This window comes from Salvelinus fontinalis, chromosome 27, assembly GCF_029448725.1.
Source record: "Salvelinus fontinalis isolate EN_2023a chromosome 27, ASM2944872v1, whole genome shotgun sequence".
NCBI lineage: Eukaryota > Metazoa > Chordata > Actinopteri > Salmoniformes > Salmonidae > Salvelinus > Salvelinus fontinalis.
In genome coordinates this window covers 30,291,931-30,310,773 of record NC_074691.1, presented here as the reverse complement: position 1 = coordinate 30,310,773, position 18,843 = coordinate 30,291,931, and the positions used below count along the sequence as shown (strand labels likewise).

General features: G+C 44.3%; 1 protein-coding gene and 1 non-coding gene across 2 annotated transcripts; both read right to left on the bottom strand.

Moving 5' to 3' along the window:
• Nucleotides 1-6,461: 6,461 nt before the first annotated feature.
• On the bottom strand, nt 6,462-12,441 carry LOC129825429 (fos-related antigen 2-like). Its single transcript, XM_055885525.1, has 4 exons — nt 11,701-12,441; nt 11,175-11,420; nt 10,351-10,458; nt 6,462-10,228 (listed from the first exon to the last, which is right to left on the bottom strand). The coding sequence occupies exons 1-4, from the start codon at nt 11,812-11,814 to the stop codon at nt 9,671-9,673; spliced, it is 1,026 nt and encodes a 341-aa protein (XP_055741500.1). The 5' UTR covers nt 11,815-12,441; the 3' UTR covers nt 6,462-9,670.
• A 1,971-nt stretch (nt 12,442-14,412) lies between these two features.
• Nucleotides 14,413-14,499, bottom strand: trnastop-uca (transfer RNA opal suppressor (anticodon UCA)). Its single transcript has one exon. It is a non-coding gene; the product is annotated as a tRNA-Sec (tRNA).
• Nucleotides 14,500-18,843: the final 4,344 nt, after the last annotated feature.

Here is an 18,843-nt window from a genome sequence, read left to right as displayed (position 1 = left end):
CGGCCGATATGTGGAGCTGGGATGCACCGCACCGGGCTAAGCACACGTACAGGAGACACCGTGCGCTTTTCCGCATAACACAGTGTCTGCCCGTACTCTCTCTCTCCACGGTAAGCACAGGAAGTTGGCGCAGGTCTCCTACCTGACTTCGCCACACTGTGCCCCCCCAAGAATTTTTGGGGGTTTCCTCCTGAGCTTCCTTGCCAGCCGTGTTCCCTCGTAACACCGGTTCCCCTTCGCAGCTGCCTCCGTTCTCCTAGCTGCCTCCACCTGTTCCCATGGAAGGCGATCCCTTCCAGCCAGGATCTCCTCCCATGTGTAGCAACCCTTTCCGTCCAACACGTCTTCCCAAGTCCATTCCTCCTGACATCGCTGCTGCTGCTGCTGCTGCCGCTGCCGCCCGTTACCACGCTGCTTGGTCCGAGTTTGGTGGGTGATTCTGTAATGGCTTCCGTCGGTAGAAGGAGAGGAGGACCAAAGCGCAGCGTGGTATGTATCCATATTTATTAGAATACTTCTTCAATACGAACAAAACAATAAACAGACGAAAACCCAACGAAGCTACAGTCCCGAACTAGAGAACACAAAAACAGATGAACGCAAGAACAGGAACAATCACCCACAAACCAACAGTGAAAACAGGCTACCTTAATATGGTTCCCAATCAGAGACAACGTAAAACACCTGCCTCTGATTGAGAACCATATCATGCCAATAAGACAAACCTAAACAAAGAAACACATAACATAGATTACACCCACCCAGCTCACGTCCTGACCAACTAAACAAAGACTAAACAAAGGAAATAAGGTCAGGAACGTGACATATATCCCCTGAATCCATGTAAAGAGTTGTTTTTCATGCTCATGTTTTCCAGTTCATCATCCCCATGTCCACCTATTCTGTCAAGACTATAGTCCAAGTTTTTGCACCCTGTGTCAATTAGTCATGGTCATTGTCTGCCGTAAGATGGCGTCATCCTAACACGTCACACAGCGCTATCTGACGTGAGAAGATGGTATACAGTAAAACCCAGGGGCGCAATTTCCACTGGGGACGGGGGGGACACATTCTGACATTTTTGCCCCCCTCCAAGTTTTATCATTGGAATGTGATACAAAACAAGGCAAAGTGTGCTTTAGGACAATGCGGACGCCCTGAGCAGTCGGGTGGGCTGTTTGGAGTGTTTATCTGACTGGATTAAAAAAGAGAAAGAGGAGTGGGAGGCCCCGGTGCACAACTGAGGAAGAGGACAAGTACATTAGAGTGTCTAGTTTGAGAAACAGATGCCTCTGTTAAGGCTGTCGCTCTCCTCATCCTCAGATGAGGTGAGGAGAGAAGGATCTTCAGACCAAAATGCGGAGTCAGGGAAATAAGCCATCTTTAATACAAATACGACGTCGACTAAACAAAACAAAACACTTTCAAAACTTACAAAATAACAAAACGACGTTGACGCAACCTGAACATAAACTTACATAGACAAACGTAAACTCACGAACAGGAACGTACATCGAAACACACGAACAGCCAAACAGCTCCGAAAGTGAAAACACATCGAACACAACGAAGACATCACAGGAGACAATCACCCACAAACAAACAGTGAGAATGCCCTACCTAAATATGACTCTTGATTAGAGGAAAACGCAAACCACCTGCCTCTAATCAAGAGCCATACCAGGCAAACCAAAACCAACATAGAAACAGATAACATAGACTGCCCACCCAAAACACATGCCCTGACCATAAACACATAAAAACAACATAAAACAGGTCAGGACTGTTACAGTACCCCCCCCTCAAGATGCGCACGCCGGGCGCACCAGCACAAAGTCCAGGGGAGGGTCCGGGTGGGCAGTTGACCACGGTGGTGGTTCCGGCTCAGGACGCTGTCCCCATACCACCATAGTCACTCCCCTCTTCTGTCTACCCCTTCTACTGACCACCCTAACACTACCCTCCCCTAAATAAACGGCCAGCACCGGAACAAGGGGCAGCACCGGGACAATGGGCAGCACCGGGACAAGGGGTAGCACCGGGACAAGGGGCAGCACCGGAACAAGGGACAGCACCGGGACAAGGGGCAGCACCGGGACAAGGGGCAGCACCGGGACAAGGGGCAGCACCGGGACAAGGGGCAGCACCGGGACAAGGGGCAGCACCGGGACAAGGGGCAGCACCGGGACAAGGGGCAGCACCGGGACAAGGGGCAGCACCGGGACAAGGGGCAACACCGGGACAAGGGGCAGATCCCAGCTGAAGGACTCTGGCAGGTCCTGTTTGGACGGCTCTGGCAGGTCCTGGCTGGACGGCTCTGGCAGGTCCATGCAGGCTGACGGCTCTCGACACTCATGGCAGACTGACGGCTCTCTACGCTCATGGCAGGCTGACGGCTCTCGACGCTCATGGCAGGCTGACGGCTCTCGACGCTCATGGCAGGCTGACGGCTCTCGACGCTCATGGCAGGCTGACGGCTCTCGACGCTCATGGCAGGCTGACGGCTCTCGACGCTCATGGCAGGCTGACGGCTCTCGACGCTCATGGCAGGCTGACGGCTCTCGACGCTCATGGCAGGCTGACGGCTCTGGCTGCTCATGGCTCTCTGACGGCTCTGGCTGCTCATGGCTCTCTGACGGCTCTGGCTGCTCATGGCTCTCTGACGGCTCTGGCTGCTCATGGCTCGCTGGCGGCTCTGGCAGATCCTGTCTGGTTGGCGGCTCTGGCAGATCCTGTCTGGTTGGCGGCTCTGGCAGATCCTGTCTGGTTGGCGGCTCTGGCAGATCCTGTCTGGTTGGCGGCTCTGGCAGATCCTGTCTGGTTGGCGGCTCTGGCAGATCCTGTCTGGTTGGCGGCTCTGGCAGATCCTGTCTGGCTGACGGCTCTAGCGGCTCCTGTCTGGCTGACGGCTCTAGCGGCTCCTGTCTGGCGGATGGCTCTGTAGGCTCATGGCAGACGGGCGGCTTTGCAGGCTCATGGCAGACGGGCGGCTTTGCAGGCTCATGGCAGACGGATGGCTCAGACGGCGCTGGGGAGACGGATGGCTCAGATGGCGCTGGAGAGACGGATGGCTCAGATGGCGCTGGGGAGACGGATGGCTCAGATGGCGCTGGGGAGACGGATGGCTCAGATGGCGCTGGGGAGACGGATGGCTCAGATGGCGCTGGGGAGACGGATGGCTCAGATGGCGCTGGGGAGACAGATAGCTCTGTAGGGAGGAGAAGGAGAGACAGCCTGGTGCGTGGTCTAGGCACCGGCTGCGCTGGAGAGGAGGAAACAGCAGGAGAGAGAACCCGGAGAGACAGCCTGGTACGGGGGGCTGCCACCGGAGGACTGGTACATGGAGGTGGCACCGGGTCTACCGGACCGTGAAGGAGGACACGTGCTCTTGAGCACCGAGCCTCCCCAACCCTACCAGGTTGAATGGACCCCGTAGCCCTGCCAGTGCGGCGAGGTGGAGTAGCCCGCACTGGCCTATGCAGGCGAACAGGGGACACCACCTGTAAGGCTGGTGCCATGTACACCGGCCCGAGGAGACGTACTGGAGACCAGATACGTTGGGCCGGCTTCATGGCACTCGGCTCGATGCCCAACCTAGCCCTCCCAGTGCGGCAAGGTGGAATAGCCCGCACTGGGCTAAGCACGCGTACTGGGGACACCGTGCGCTTTACCGCATAACACGGTGTCTTACCAGTACGACGCCTTCTACCTCCATGGTAAGCACGGGGAGTTTGCTCGGGTATCTTACCCGGCTTTGCCACACTCCTCGTGTGCCCCCCCCCAAGAAATTTTTTGGTCTTACTCACGGGCTCCCAACCGCGTCGTCGCGCTGCCTCCTCATACCAGCGCCGCTCAGCCTTCGCTGCTTCCAATTCCTCCTTTGGACGGCGATATTCCCCTGGTTGAGCCCAAGGTCCTCTACCGTCCAAGATCTCCTCCCAAGTCCAGAAGTTCCTGTTGCTCCGTCGAGCATTCCCATACCGCTTGGTCACATTTTGTAGGTGGGTGATTCTGTTACGATCGTATGGGGGATTGACGGACCAAAACGCAGCAGTTGGAAAATAAGCCATCTTTAATACAAATACGACGTCGACTAAACAAAACAAAACACTTTCAAAACTTACAAAATAACAAAACGACGTTGACGCAACCTGAACATAAACTTACATAGACAAACGTAAACTCACGAACAGGAACGTACATCGAAACACACGAACAGCCAAACAGCTCCGAAAGTGAAAACACATCGAACACAACGAAGACATCACAGGAGACAATCACCCACAAACAAACAGTGAGAATGCCCTACCTAAATATGACTCTTGATTAGAGGAAAACGCAAACCACCTGCCTCTAATCAAGAGCCATACCAGGCAAACCAAAACCAACATAGAAACAGATAACATAGACTGCCCACCCAAAACACATGCCCTGACCATAAACACATAAAAACAACATAAAACAGGTCAGGACTGTTACAGCCTCACAAGTCCTCAATTGGCAGCTTCATTAAATAGTACCCGCAAAACACCAGTCTCAATGTCATCAGTGACGAGGCGACTCCGCGATGCTGGCCTTCCAAGCAGTTCCTCTGTCCAGTGTCTGTGTTCTTTTGCCCATCTCAATCTTTTATTTTTATTGGCCAGTCTGAGAGATGGCTTTTTCTTTGCAACTCTGCAAAGGTTCCGTGACTATACTGCTAACACTAAACAGAGGCAAGAGTCACGACAGTACTTACCTTATGCAGAATCAGGAAAATGTTTGTGTTGTAGCGGTCTGCGTCTGAAGGATGCCACAAGAGACCCAAAGGCCCCTCTCATCCTTCAGTGAGTAGATGAAATGAGGATGACAGTGAAGGTGAGGAGAGGAGGATTAAAAGGGAGGTGATGAGATTACAGGTGATGGATGTGAAAGAGATTAAAGGACAGGTGAGAAGATTAGGAAAGGTAAGGAAAGGAGGAGTTACCAGAGGAAAGAAGTAGAGAAATTAAGTGTGAATGGAGGAGAAAAACAATTCAGGTGCCTACTTCCCAGGCTGCATTAGGCTTTTTCTCTTTATTTCCCTTCCTAAACGTTACAGCATGGAACATTTAGACCACTGCATATTTCCTGGGGTCCAATAGACTTCCTAGGGGTCCACAGGAGTCTACATGGGTCTTCCTGAGGTCTGCTAGTCCTCTTTGGGGTTAACAGTAGTCTACATGGGTCTTCCTGAGGTCTGCTAGTCTTCCTTTGGGTCCACGGGAGTCTACATGGGTCTTCCTGAGGTCTGCTAGTCTTCCTTGGGGTCCACGGGAGTCTACATGGGTCTTCCTGAGGTCCACTGGTTTTCATGGGGTCTTCTCCTTTAACACACACCTCAACAACACACTGAGATTGGTATGATATGCTGATGAATAGCGAAGGGATCTATAGTCCACAGTATCCAGCTTTTCTTCCTGTTGGTCATATGACAACTTTTTCTTCTCTTTTTTACTGCTGATATGAAGAGAGAATAAAGCTTATGAGTTGTGTCCAATGGTCCTAGCACTTCTGTCAGCATGCAACCAAAACCTCCTTCCCTTCCCTCAGCCTAAAGAGGAGTTTGGGGCAGAGGAAGAAATCCTTCCACAGGGGGGTTGTTTGTTCTCCAAGGTCCTCTGGCACTGTAGAAATCCTTCCACGAGGGTGTTGGTTGGGCTCCAAGTTCCTCTGGCACTGTAGAAATATTTCCACAGGGGTGTCGGTTTGTTCTCCAAGGACCTCTGGCACTGTAGAAATCCTTCCACGAGGGTGTTGGTTGGGCTCCAAGGTCCTCTGGTACTGTAGAAATCCTTCCACGAGGGTGTCGGTTGGGCTCCGAGGTCCTCTGGCACTGCAGCGTTCCTTCTATTGCTCCAGGACCTAGAGTCTAGGTAGTACATGTAGGCCACCTATGATATACTCACTGTGTTGACTGACCTTACTCTTCCAATGGTAAGTTGACTCCACATGGAGTCAAAAAAAAGATGAAGATATATATACATTATCCTTTTTTTGATGTAGACTATATAAATATATATATATATATATATATATATATGTTGCTTAGTAACCAGCTCAGGAGATCTACAGATTGCTCAGCAATATGTTGATTTCATCTGTTTTCATAAGTGTTTTGCAACAATAACAGTAGTACACTGTAGTACCTTTACAAGGATGGAGAGAAAAAAGCTAGAAGCAGAGAATAGATTTCTATAATGTGTGTGGGAAATGCAAGATCAACTGGAAGTATGTGATGAATATCATGTCACTAAGAAGAGGGGAAGAGTGCACAATCATTTATAGACAGTGATATGTACTGATTTGCATCAGTACACAGGACTACAGGTCAACAACACTGAAGATTAAAGTCCAAACAGAATTGAATTGAATTGAAGAACTGACAACTGCTAATTTCCCTCACCTGAAAGCAGCAGCGGAGTAAGACGCATGGCGTATGATTGGAATATAGATTTGATTGTATTATTTGAATGTTACCATTCACGTACCACGTTCATAAGCAAACAATGAAGATGATTTTTGCCTTTTGGTCCTCTGGTTTAGTTGTACATTTGTGGCATACATCTTCCAAGTTGAATGTATTATAAAGCTTTAATAATGCTTTATGTAGCTGTTACAGTTGAATCATATGTACAGTTGAAGTCAAGTTTACATACACTTAGGTTGGAGTCATTAAAACTTGTTTTTCAACCACTCAACAAATTTCTTGTTAACAAACTTTAGTTTTGGCATTTTGTGCATGACACAAGTCATTTTTCCAACAATTGTTTACAGACAGATTTCTTCACTTATAATTCAATGTATTACAATTCTAGTGGGTCAGAAGTTTACATACACTAAGTTGACTGTGCCTTTAAACAGCTTGGAAAATTCTAGAAAATGATGTCATGGCTTTGGAAGCTTCTGATAGGCTAATTGACATAATTTGAGTCAATTGGAGGTGTACCTCTGGATGTATTTCAATGCCTACCTTCAAACTGTGTGCCTCTGCTTGAAATAATGGGAAAATCAAAAGAAATCAGCCAAGACCTTGGAAAATTGAAGACCTCCACAAGCCTGGTTCACCCTTAGGAGCAATTTCCAAATGACTGAAGGTACCACGTTCATCTGTACAAACAATAGTACGCAAGTATAAACACCATGGGACCACGCAGCCGTCACACTGCTCAGGAAGAAGACGTGTTCTGTCTTCTAGATATGAACCTACTTTGGTGCGAAAAGTGCAAATCAATCCCAGAACAACAACAAATGACCTTGTGAAGATGCTGGAGGAAACAGGTACACAAGTATCTATATCCACAGTAAACGAGTCCTAAATCGACATAACCTGAAAGGCCGCTCAGCAAGGAAGTGCTCCAAAACCGTCATAAAAAAGCTAGACTACAGTTTGCAACTGCACATTGGGACAAAGATCGTACTTTTTGGAGAAATGTCCTCTGGTCTGATGAAACAAAAATTGAACTGTCAGGTCATAATGACCCTCGTCATGTTTGGAGGAAAAAGGGGAACGCTTGCAAGCTGAAGAACACCATCCCAACCGTGAAGCACGGGGGTGGCTGCATCATGTTGTGGGGGTGCTGCAGTAGGGACTGGTGCACTTCACAAAATAGATGGCGTCATGGGGAGGAAAATGATGTGGATGTATTGAAGCAACATCTCAAGATATCAGTCAGAAAGTTAAAGCTTGGTTGCAAATGGGTTTTCCAAATGGACAATGACCCCAAGAACACTTCCAAAGTTGTGGAAAAATGGCTTAAGGACAACAAAGTCAAGCTATTGGAGTGGCCATCACAAAGCCCTGACCTCAATCCTACAGAAAATGTGTGGGCAGAACTGAAAAAGCGTGTGCGAGCAACGAGGCCTTCAAACCTGACTCAGTTACACCAGCTCTGTCAGGAGGAATGGGCCAAAAGTCACCCAACGTATTGTGGGAAGCTTGTGGAAGGCTCCCCGAAATGTTTGACCCAAGTTAAACAATTTAAAGGCAATGCTACCAAAGACTAATTGAGTGTATGTAAACTTCTGACCCACTGGGAATGTGATGAAAGAAATAATAGTTGAAATTAATCATTCTCTCCACTATTATTCTGACATTTCAAATTCTGAAAATAAAGTGATGATACTAACTGACCTAAAACAGGGAATTTTTACTTGGATTAAATGTCAGGAATTGTGAAAATCTGAGTTGAAATGTATTTGGCTAAGGTGTACGTAAACTTCCGACTTCAACTGTAGATGACGTTTTGTCCCCAGAGTCTGTATTCTTACAGAGGTCTTATATATTATGATCATACTGCCAACAATTCAGAATTTAAAATATGTTTCTCACAGCAAACTATACAACAAATACTCTTCCTATTCATTTATTATACTGCCTCAAATAATACATTGAAACCTAATGAAAACCGTCAAGAATGAATAACACACAATATGAGATAAATATAAAGGTCAACATGGTAGCAAATCATTGTGGATGACAATATTGCTTTGACACTTCTACCTCAGATGTATGGTAAGTAATGTTGCATTGTGTTCATATCACATTTGACTGTAGAAAATTAGTCAGTGTTGTCGTGACAACCCATTACTCCAATTTAAAATCATAAAATGGCTTCTACATACAGATTGGCTTTAATAAATGGCACAGCAATTAAATAATTAAATACTAAACAGAACTAATGGTTAATAAATATTTGCCATTGTGATTTACAGTAGTGCTTTATAGTTGTGCCAAGGCAATGTCTTGCAGCACCATCTAGCGTCTAACAAACCAAACTACCAGTCAATCAATGTTTAGTTTGAAAATGGATATGATTGAAGTATTGACAAGAGCCAAACTTGTAAATTGTGATGTTAATTTCTGATTAACAAAGAATATCTAGTTAAACCTTTATCTTCCTCTTACAAAGGAAGAACCCTCTCCAGAGCTCAGTAAAATACACATGTCAAAAACTTTTATATACTTGACAGTATACTATAGCCTAGTCTGTGCTTGAGAAAGTGCTCTATTCAATCAGATCCGCTTTAGTGACATCAGCATAGCGGTTGTTTGGGTTGTGTCAGAGGTGGAACTGCTGTTAGAGCTGTCAAATCCACAAGTGGCTCCTGGCATTATACCTAAAGCGGACATTGCCATTGGCTTCACAGAGTCACATTAACAGAAATCCCATGCAGCCTTGTTTCCAAGTTGGAACACTGGAATGTGAGATGGAATCTACACATCAATTAGGCTGATAAATCCTCTTTATATAGTTTAATTATTTTTCAATTTGAGTGTAAATATTTATATATAGTCTACACTTTCTTGCTCTGAACTTCCAAAGCGAGTGGGGACAGATGTGGCTTCTTGACAGTGATCGCGAGAGCAGCTACTCACCGATTTGATGGCTCCAACGCAGTTCCACCTCTGACAGCAAAAACATTCATTATTCGTGTGTCTGCTATCACAGTTTAACACTTGATCTGATTGAATCTAGGCCTTAGCATGGCATTTGTACTTTTGGGACGATTCCATTAATTCCATTGTACCAGGCAGACCAAATCAGTTGCTGGTCAAGTATTTCAAAGAATAGCATCTGAACATGCCATAGTGATTAAAGTACAGTATGGTGCTGTACATTATGTGTCCACTTTACTGTAAATCATTGCCCTACAGAGTCAACAAGGTGGGGGAGAATCGTGGTCCCAGTAGTCCATCCTCAAGACTCATGTCACTACCAGGGAGAGGCTTGGAGAGCAAGTTGTTGGGAAGGGCCTCTTCCCGGAATGAGGACTCAGACCTATTCTGTTCACCCAGGCTAGGGTGATGGTGAGACAGCATGGGACAGGATAGATCCACCAAATGGGCTGGGCTGCAGATCACCATGGACGGGGTGGTGAAGACACTGGGACAGTACTCTTCTACATGGCGATAGGTGGGTTTGATGGCGCAGTGTTCATAGTGGTGAAAGGAGAACAGCATCTCCTCCTGGGGCTCCTGCTTTATCGCGGGAGGGGGGCTCAGGAGTTTGGCCAGGGGGGAGGTGGCTGTGGGGTACATGGTCGGGGCGAGAGGGGGCAGTGGCTGGGCCTGGGGATGGCCGTCACAGCCCAGTAGACACACTGGGGCATGCGACAGTAGCATGCGCTCCAGCTTCTCTCTTTCCTCCTGGAGCATCTCAACCTGGGTCGTCAAGCTGGCCTGCTCTCTCTCCAGTTCATCAGTCTCCTTATAGGACAGACAACAGAGTTCATAGTTCATAACCATCAACATCCATCTATACTTACAAAACAGTAGGTAGGTAGAGCTACAGTATTGACTGACTGGTCATTCTCTCTGTTTGGACTCACTCCTTGCAGTTGGTCGGCCAGCTCCTTCCTGTGGTTGCGACACTTGGCAGCAGCCAGCTTGTTCCTTTCTCTCCTCAACCTTCTCCTCTCCTCTTCAGCTGGGTTCAACTGTTGATGGAAAACAGTGAGAAACAGTGAGAAACAGCATTCGGCTGGATATGCCATTCATTTTTTTTTAACTGTCAACTCTAACATGAGATACTTAATATAGACCAGGGGTTCCCAAACCTTTTCCTTCGGGACCCCCCTTCCAGCATCTATTTCTATAGGCACAAGCACTGTTCATGACACAAACTGTTCACACTCCTTGTTGTTGGAGAGAATTTTGCTGGTTGTAAGCTTATTTCCTGCAAATCTACACATTTGACCATGCCTAATGTGTATGCATGTGATATTTGAGTGAAAAAAAAATGTACAACAATATATATGGGCTAAAAACCTAAATAAAAAAAACATTAGCTGACATGCGCTAGTTGATCTGGTCATTTCTGACAAATAGCTCACTAAAGTTCAGAATGACTGAGATGACAAGAGGAACTGATGATGCACTACCCAATTTAGAAATTGCACCATGTACATTCTACTATTACAACGTCCAAGAAAAAGTTTAAAGCTGTACAGAGTTGGGAACCACTGCTATAGGCTACTTACAAAAATCAAATATATTGCAGTATGAATATATTGATATTTTGATCTACTGTGAAAAACTGTATATTGCAATAACAATATTTTATCATTATTATATCCACAATATTAACAACATATCCATATCCCTTAGTCAAAGCCTCTCTGTCTTCCTGTACAGTGTGTTTGCTTACTGTTACCTGATCACTACGCCTGCTCCTTCCATGCGTGTTGCCCACTGTCCGTATTACCCCGAGCCTTGTGTGGATCCCAGGCCCCAGGCTACTGCTGATGTCCAGGGGCTGGTAGGGGTGAGAGTGTAGGCAGTGGTCAGGCTTGGAGGCTAGAATGGCTGGCTGGATCATCCACTGCAGCTCCTGACTGGACGTGATGGCATTGATGGTGGGGATGAAGGAACTGCTGGGTAGCTGCATTTTGACAGGATACTGGCGAGGGAGAGAAAAATAACAATTGAAACACAGTAGGCTACATGAGCTTTTGCATTATAAAGTGGTAGGCTATGGCTGCCTCAGTCTTAGCTTGTTTACAAGTAGTACTACTCAATAATTAAATTGTTGCCTTAGCCTATTTGCCTACACTTCATTTCCATTTTATCATAATTAATCAACGAATCAATATAGGCTATATATGGTATTTTTTTCCCCAAAGTATGCTATTTGAAGCAAACGTGTAATTTTAATTTAGGTAGAATAGGCATACGAATACCTGTTGGGATTTTGAGGATGCCCAACTATTGATGGCGTCGGAGGAGAGCTCGAGCTGACCCCTTTTCCCGCCACGGAGAGTGGTCTCGTGGTCCGCGGAGTGGTTCAGATGCATGGTCCGTGTGTTCCACGAGCCAACAAACACTCAGAATGCAGTGGACAAAACTCTAATTATTTAGTCGCTGTTTACTAGTACCAATTAAATAGTTAATTTGCCAATAGAAAGACTATATTTTATGAAGTGACGCTGTTAAAATCTATCGTTCTGCCTGGATGAGCACGTCATCGTCTAGGCGCACGGGGAGACGGAGGTAGCTGCGAATGTGAAGACTGAAACTTATTTATAGCCAAATGAGATACATTCTAGATCCGGTACCTCGGTGATAATACAATGTCTGAAAAACTCTTTAACACATCATGGAAATTGCAAATATGGTCAACTGATTCCATGTATGCCATTTGGTGATTTTAAAAAGGTCTTGCTGACGCAGGCATCCAAAAAAAGTACAATTGCCGTCAGAGCTGAAGTGTGTGGGTAGCTACCATGGTTTAATTGACGTCACATAGAAGAGTGTTTCCGTCCAGCGCTGCAGAGATGAGAGCTGTAAGCTTAGCTTCTTCGGGCTTCAGATAAAATAACATGTCGCTCAGGAAACAGGAAACCGCGAATGAATTGTGAAATCAGAGTAAAAATCTGGACAGAAGCAAGTGGATGTAAGCAGAGGTTGGATGTGGTTATTGCCATATAACTGCTGTATTTAAGCACACATATTTTATTTCTTCTCTCTAGGACTTTTTCAGCTGGACCTCAAGGCTGTCTTCTTTTATATGTCCTTCTCCCTCATTATGTAAAGTGGATGAGCTTTAATTTACAGCAGTCTTTTGTTCTCTCCCTTCGGCATTTAGCCTCCCCTCACAACAGACTGAGATTGTCTGCATTGTGTTGTCCAGAGGAACAGTAGATAGGAAACATAATTAAATATTGAGTGATAGAAGAGTGTTAAAAAAATGTGAATATAAAAATTTAAGTCGGAATTTCTCTGTAAAGGAGAAAAGTGATTCCCAGTGTGTGTGTGTGTGGTGTGTGTGTGTGTTTAGCCTTTCTCTTTCTGACCACAATTACACCTATTGGGATGGTGTGCATTCATTCTGAGCTCACCAGACCCTCTGCTCAACTCTGGGCTTTATGTGTGATTAACATGCTCCTCTTTTCAGAGCAGACAATGGCAGGGCACAGGGTGTATCCGTGGAGGGTCTTAAACCCTGGCTGCTGTTCTTGTATTATTTAAGGAGAACATGGTGTTCCCAGAGTCTTGACCACAGCACACCGTGTCTCACATTATTAATAGGCCACAACAAATCAAATTTTATATGTGTTTGTTTTATATGTTTTCATCAGTGGAGACCTAAATCCCTCACTGCCAACTTGGCATCTGCATTTATACAATGCATTTGGAAAGTATTCAGACCCCTTGACGTTTTCCAAATTTTGTTACATTACAGCCTTATTCTAAAATTGATCAAATAGTATTTTTTTGTCCTCATCAATCTCCACATAATGAGAAAGAAAAAACTGTGATTTTTTTTTAATTTTGGAAAATGTATTAAAAATAAAAACTGAAATGTTACTGAGGAGTGGCTTCTGTCTGGCCACTCTACCATAAAGGCCTGATTGGTGAAGTGCTGCAGAGATGGTTGTCCTTCTGGAAGATTCTCCCATCTCCACAGAGGAACTCTGGAGCTCTGTCAGTGACCATTGGATTCTTGTTCACCTCCCTGACCAAGGCCCTTCTCTCCCGATTGCTCAGTTTGGCCGGGCGGACAGCTCTATGAAGTCTTGGTGGTTCCAAACTTCTTCCATTTCAGAATGATGGAGGCCACAGTGTTCTTGGGGATCGTCAATGCTGCAGACATTTTTTGGTATCATTCCCCAGATCTATGCCTCAACACGATCCTGTCTCGGAGCTCTACAGACAATTCCTTTGACCTCATCGATTGGTTTTTGCTCTGACATGCACTGTCAACTGTGGGAACTCACATAGACAGGTGTGTTTCTTTCCAAATCATGTCCAATCAATTGAATTTACCACAGGTGGACTCCAATCAAGTTGTAGAAAAATCTCAAGGATGATTAATGAAAACAGGATGCACCTGAGCTCAATTTTGAGTCATAGCAAAGGGTCTGAATACTTATGTAAATAAGGTATTTCTGTTTTTTATTTTTAATACATTTGCAAAAATGTCTAAAAGCCTGCGGTATTGTGTGTAGATTGATGAGGATTATTTATTTATTTAATACATTTTAGAATAAGGCTGTAATGTAAAAAAAATATGAAAATGTCAAGGGGTCTGAATACTTTCCGAATGCACTGTATATATAGTTGAACTGTAAGCGATAGGCATAGCTGAACCCACATCATGTGCATACAGTGTGAGGTAACTGAGGTAGGTTACATATCTTGTATTGATGCATCTCACATCTGCTGTTACACAAATGCAATCTTGACTGTGTCTAATAGTGTTTGTAGTAAAACTTGTGTGAAGACTGGGTTTTTTGCTTTGAAAAGGGAATGTGATAATTGCTTTTTAGATTGAAGTGCATTTTAATACAGTTCTGTTATTGCAATTCATTCCATTTCGGCTGTTTTCCATAACCATCTTGCCAATTATTTAATTCTTTTTTCTCAGAGGAAAGCAGACATATTTTCAGTGTTGCCCAGAAGGTGGAATTGAACCACTTTGACTCTCATCAGCTACAAGTTTGAAGCCTGCACCCCAGACCACTGAAACTCATCTGGGTAGAATTAAGAGAGCATCTGGCTCTTATATTCAACATCAATTTGACATCAATTTGACATATGTTTTTACATTATGTAGTTAAATTATTTTATTTACAATTATTTGGTGATTAGGAAAGCACATTTAAATTCCATATGTGTATTCACAGCAGGAAAAAAAGGTGTAGGGTTGTAGAGAATCAAAGGACCATGAATATAATATAATTAGAAACCTTAGGTACTGGCTTAAGGCCGGTAGCAACCACTACAGAATGTCCAGTCAGAACAAGGATGAGGCAGATGTCCAGGTTAAGGGGAGTTTAATGGAAGATGTCCACACTCACACATCACACACACATTTGACCACTCATGGTTCAGATATCTGAGAATCATGTCCATTGATAACTGACATTAACTATGTGGTCATTTAGATGCATGCACAATTAAACATCAGACATACAGGGATTCAGTCCACAAGAGGAAAAGTTCAGCAGGAGGGAAAACTGTGGAAGTGCTCATCAGGATTGGGAAAGCACGTTTCTGAGCACACAGCGTGTTGGGGTCATAGACCAACTGAAACTGAAGTCCCGGGAATCAAGGCTGCTGATAGGCTGAATGAGATGTGGTGCTAAGTATTTGGTGTGACCTTGACCAATAAGACACTAACAAAAGTGGGGGTCCTCTGAATAGGAGACTAACCTGCTCGACTAGAACAAGCATAAAGGATGGCTATAATCAACTGACTGAAGCTGGACCCATTAACAGGTAAGATGTTTGTTTTCAATCAAAACTAACATTTGGAGTTGGAATTGTGGCACTGCAAAGCATCCTGGGACATATGCAAATTATTGTGTCCATGAGATTTAAACTTGAATTCCCCTTAATAAGGCTAGCGGAACCCCTCGACAACATCTGCTGAAAAGGCGGATTGAAATATATTTTTTGAAATATTTAACTTTCATACATTTACAAGTGCAATACACCAAATTAAAGCTTAACTTCTTGTTAATCTACCCATTGTGTCCGATTTCAAAAAGGCTTTAGAGCGAAAGCATTCCATATGATTGTTAGGTCAGAGCCTAGTCACAAAAACATACAGCCATTTTCCAGCCAAAGAGATGAGTCACAAAAAGCAGAAACAGAGATGAAATGAATCACTAACCCTTGATGATCTTCACCAGATGGCACTCATAGGACTTCATGTAAGTTTACATTGGCGTGTTATGTTCAGTAATGTTTTGCATTAAAAAATCCGGCGAATTTGCAGAGAGCCACATCAATTTACAGAAATAATCATCATAAACTTTGATAAAAGATACAAGTGTTATGCACAGAATTAAAGATATACTTCTCCTTAATGCAACCGCCGTGTCAGATTTCAAAAAAGCTTTACGGAAAAAGCACACCATGCAATAATCTGAGTACAGCGCTCAGACACAAAAACAAGCCATACAGATACCCGCCATGTTGTGGAGTCAGTAAAAGTCAGAAGTAGCGTTATAAATATTCACTTACCTTTGATGATCTTCATCAGAATGCACTCCCAGGAATCCCAGTTCCACAATAAATGTTTGTTTTGTTCGATAAAATCCATAATTTATGTCCAAATACCTCCTTTTTGTTTGCGCGTTTAGTTCACAAATCCAAATTCAAGAGGCACGGGCAAGTCCAGGCGAAAGTCCAGACGAAAAGTCCAAAAAGTTATATTACAGTTCATAGAAACATGTCAAACGATGTATAGAATCAATCATTAGGATGTTTTTATCATAAATCTTCAATAATGTTTCAACCGGACAATTCCTTTGTCTTTAGAAATGAAAGGGAACGCAGCTCGCTCTCAGGGCCGCGCGCATGATTTAGCTCATAGCCTTCTGCCAGACCGCTTAGTCAAACAGCTCTTATTCGCTCCCCCTTCACAGTAGAAGCCTGAAACAAGGTTCTAAAGACTGTTGACATCTAGTGGAAGCCTTGGGAAGTGCAATATGTTAGCTAAGTACATAGCCACAGAAAAACACAACCATTTTCCCAGCAAAAGATAGTAGTCACAAAAAGCAGAAATAGAGATAAAATGAATCACTAACCTTTGATGATCTTCATCAGATGACACTCATAGGACATCATGTTACACAATACATTTATGTTTTGTTTGATAATGTACATATTTATATCCACAAATCTCGGTTTACATTGTTCAGAAATTCCTCCAAAATATCCGGAGTAATTGCAGAGCCACGTCAAATAACAGAAATACTCATCATAAACTTCGATGAAAGATACATGTTTTACACATAATTAAAAATACACTTGTTCTTAACTTAGTTATTTAAACGTTATTTAAAAATTAAAAAAATAATCTGACCCCTAGCATCAAGAGGTTATTATTGCAACCGCTGTGTCAGATCTAAAAAAAACTTTACGTAAAAAGCAAACCATGCAATAATCTGAGACGGCGCTCAGATTTAACAACCTTTCTCCGCCATGTTGGAGTCAACAGACATACGAAATTACATAATAAATATTCCCTTACCTTTGATTATGTTCATCAGAATGCACTGCCAGGAATCCTAGTTCCACAATAAATCGTTGTTTTGTTCGATAATGTCCATTACTTATGTCCAATTAGCTACTTTTGCTAGCATGTGTAGTACACGTGTCCAAACGCTCGCGCAGATGCAGGCAAACGATGGACGAAAACTTCAAAAAGTTATATTACAAGTCGAATAAACTGGTCAAACTTAGTAGAGAATCAATCTTCAGGATGTTGTTATCATTTATATCCAATAAGGTTCCAACCGGAGAATTCTTTTCAGTCTCTATAAGTAATGGAACGCATGGCGATATCATGAGGAAAGCGCGTGAGCAAGAACTGGCAATCTGCCAGACCAATGACTGAAACACCTCCCATCCGGCCCCACATCACACTAGAGGCTTCATTCAGCGTTCTACAGACTGGTGACATCTAGTGGAAGGCGTAGGAAGTGCAAACAGATCCATATATTACAGGGAATTGAGGCGATGACTTTAACATCGACCAGTCTCAGAATTTTCACTTCCTGTTTGAATTTTTCTCAGGTTTTTGCCTGCCATATGAGTTCTGTTATACTCACAGACATCATTCAAACAGTTCTAGAAACTTCAGAGTGTTTTCTATCCAATAGTAATAATAATATGCATATATTAGCATCTTGGACAGAGTAGGAGGCAGTGCCCCTATCATAAAGAAGTTAAACAAGGTTTTCATCACATTACATTTACATTTTAGTCATTTAGCAGACACTCTTATCCAGAGCGACTTAGAGTAGAGTGCACACATTTTATTACATTTTACATACTGAGACAAGGATATCCCTACCGACCAAACCCTCCCTAACGACGCTATGCCAATTGTGCGTCGCCCCCACGGACCTCCCGGTTGCGGCCAGCTGCGACAGAGCCTGGGCGTGAACCCAGAGACTCTGGTGGCGCAGCTAGCACTGCGATGCAGTGCCCTAGACCACTGCGCCACCCGGGAGGCCCGGGTTGACTATTGATGTTTATTGCTTTGAACTGAACAAATTGGAAGGACACATTATTTAATGGAAATTATAAATGAGCCCCATTGAACACAAATGAAGGCCGGTCTACACACCACATGAGGGATATAGTTTTACAGTGTGTGTGTTGCAAATGTATTTCTTGCACTTGATGCATGTGTACTGTGTCTTCCCGTCCTTCTTGGGTCCACACACATCGCAGCGCTTCTTCTTGTTGCTACCGGCTGCAGTCTAGAATGATGAAAACACTTAGTTCAGGAATTTTACTAACATCTCACTCACTCACATATATAGTTACAGCAGGCCAAGGTAGGAGAGTCAGTCACACCCGCATGCATCAACATCACTCACACTTACTTCCGATATTGGAGTTGTTGGATCTGTGGGTCGGGCGGATGGGGCACCAACATCCTACTCCTCAATCCTCCTCATGATGGCTGCAGAAGCTGGGGTCCTTGAGATATGTTGATTTGAGGTCCTACCAAAGACTTGCCCAGCTCCTCGAGAAAGATCCGTCTCCTCTGGAGCTTCCCTCTGTTCCAATCTGGGTTCAACGCAATCCAGATGACAAACGCGTTTGTCAAAGAATATAACAAGTGGCTAGCGTAGGGTTCTTCTTTTGCAGCTGTAGCCAGTCACCAGCTTGTTTAAATTGTCCACTCCTCTTTTCGTGGCATTGTAATCTATTTTGATTTCTGTTATTTGATGTTCCTGGCCACAGATTCTCCTATCGCTATGCAGCGTACTCATGAGTACCACATTTTTGTCTTTCTTTCGCACGTAGGACACTAGGGACATGTCGGCCGTGAACACAAACTTAGAGGAATTGATAGG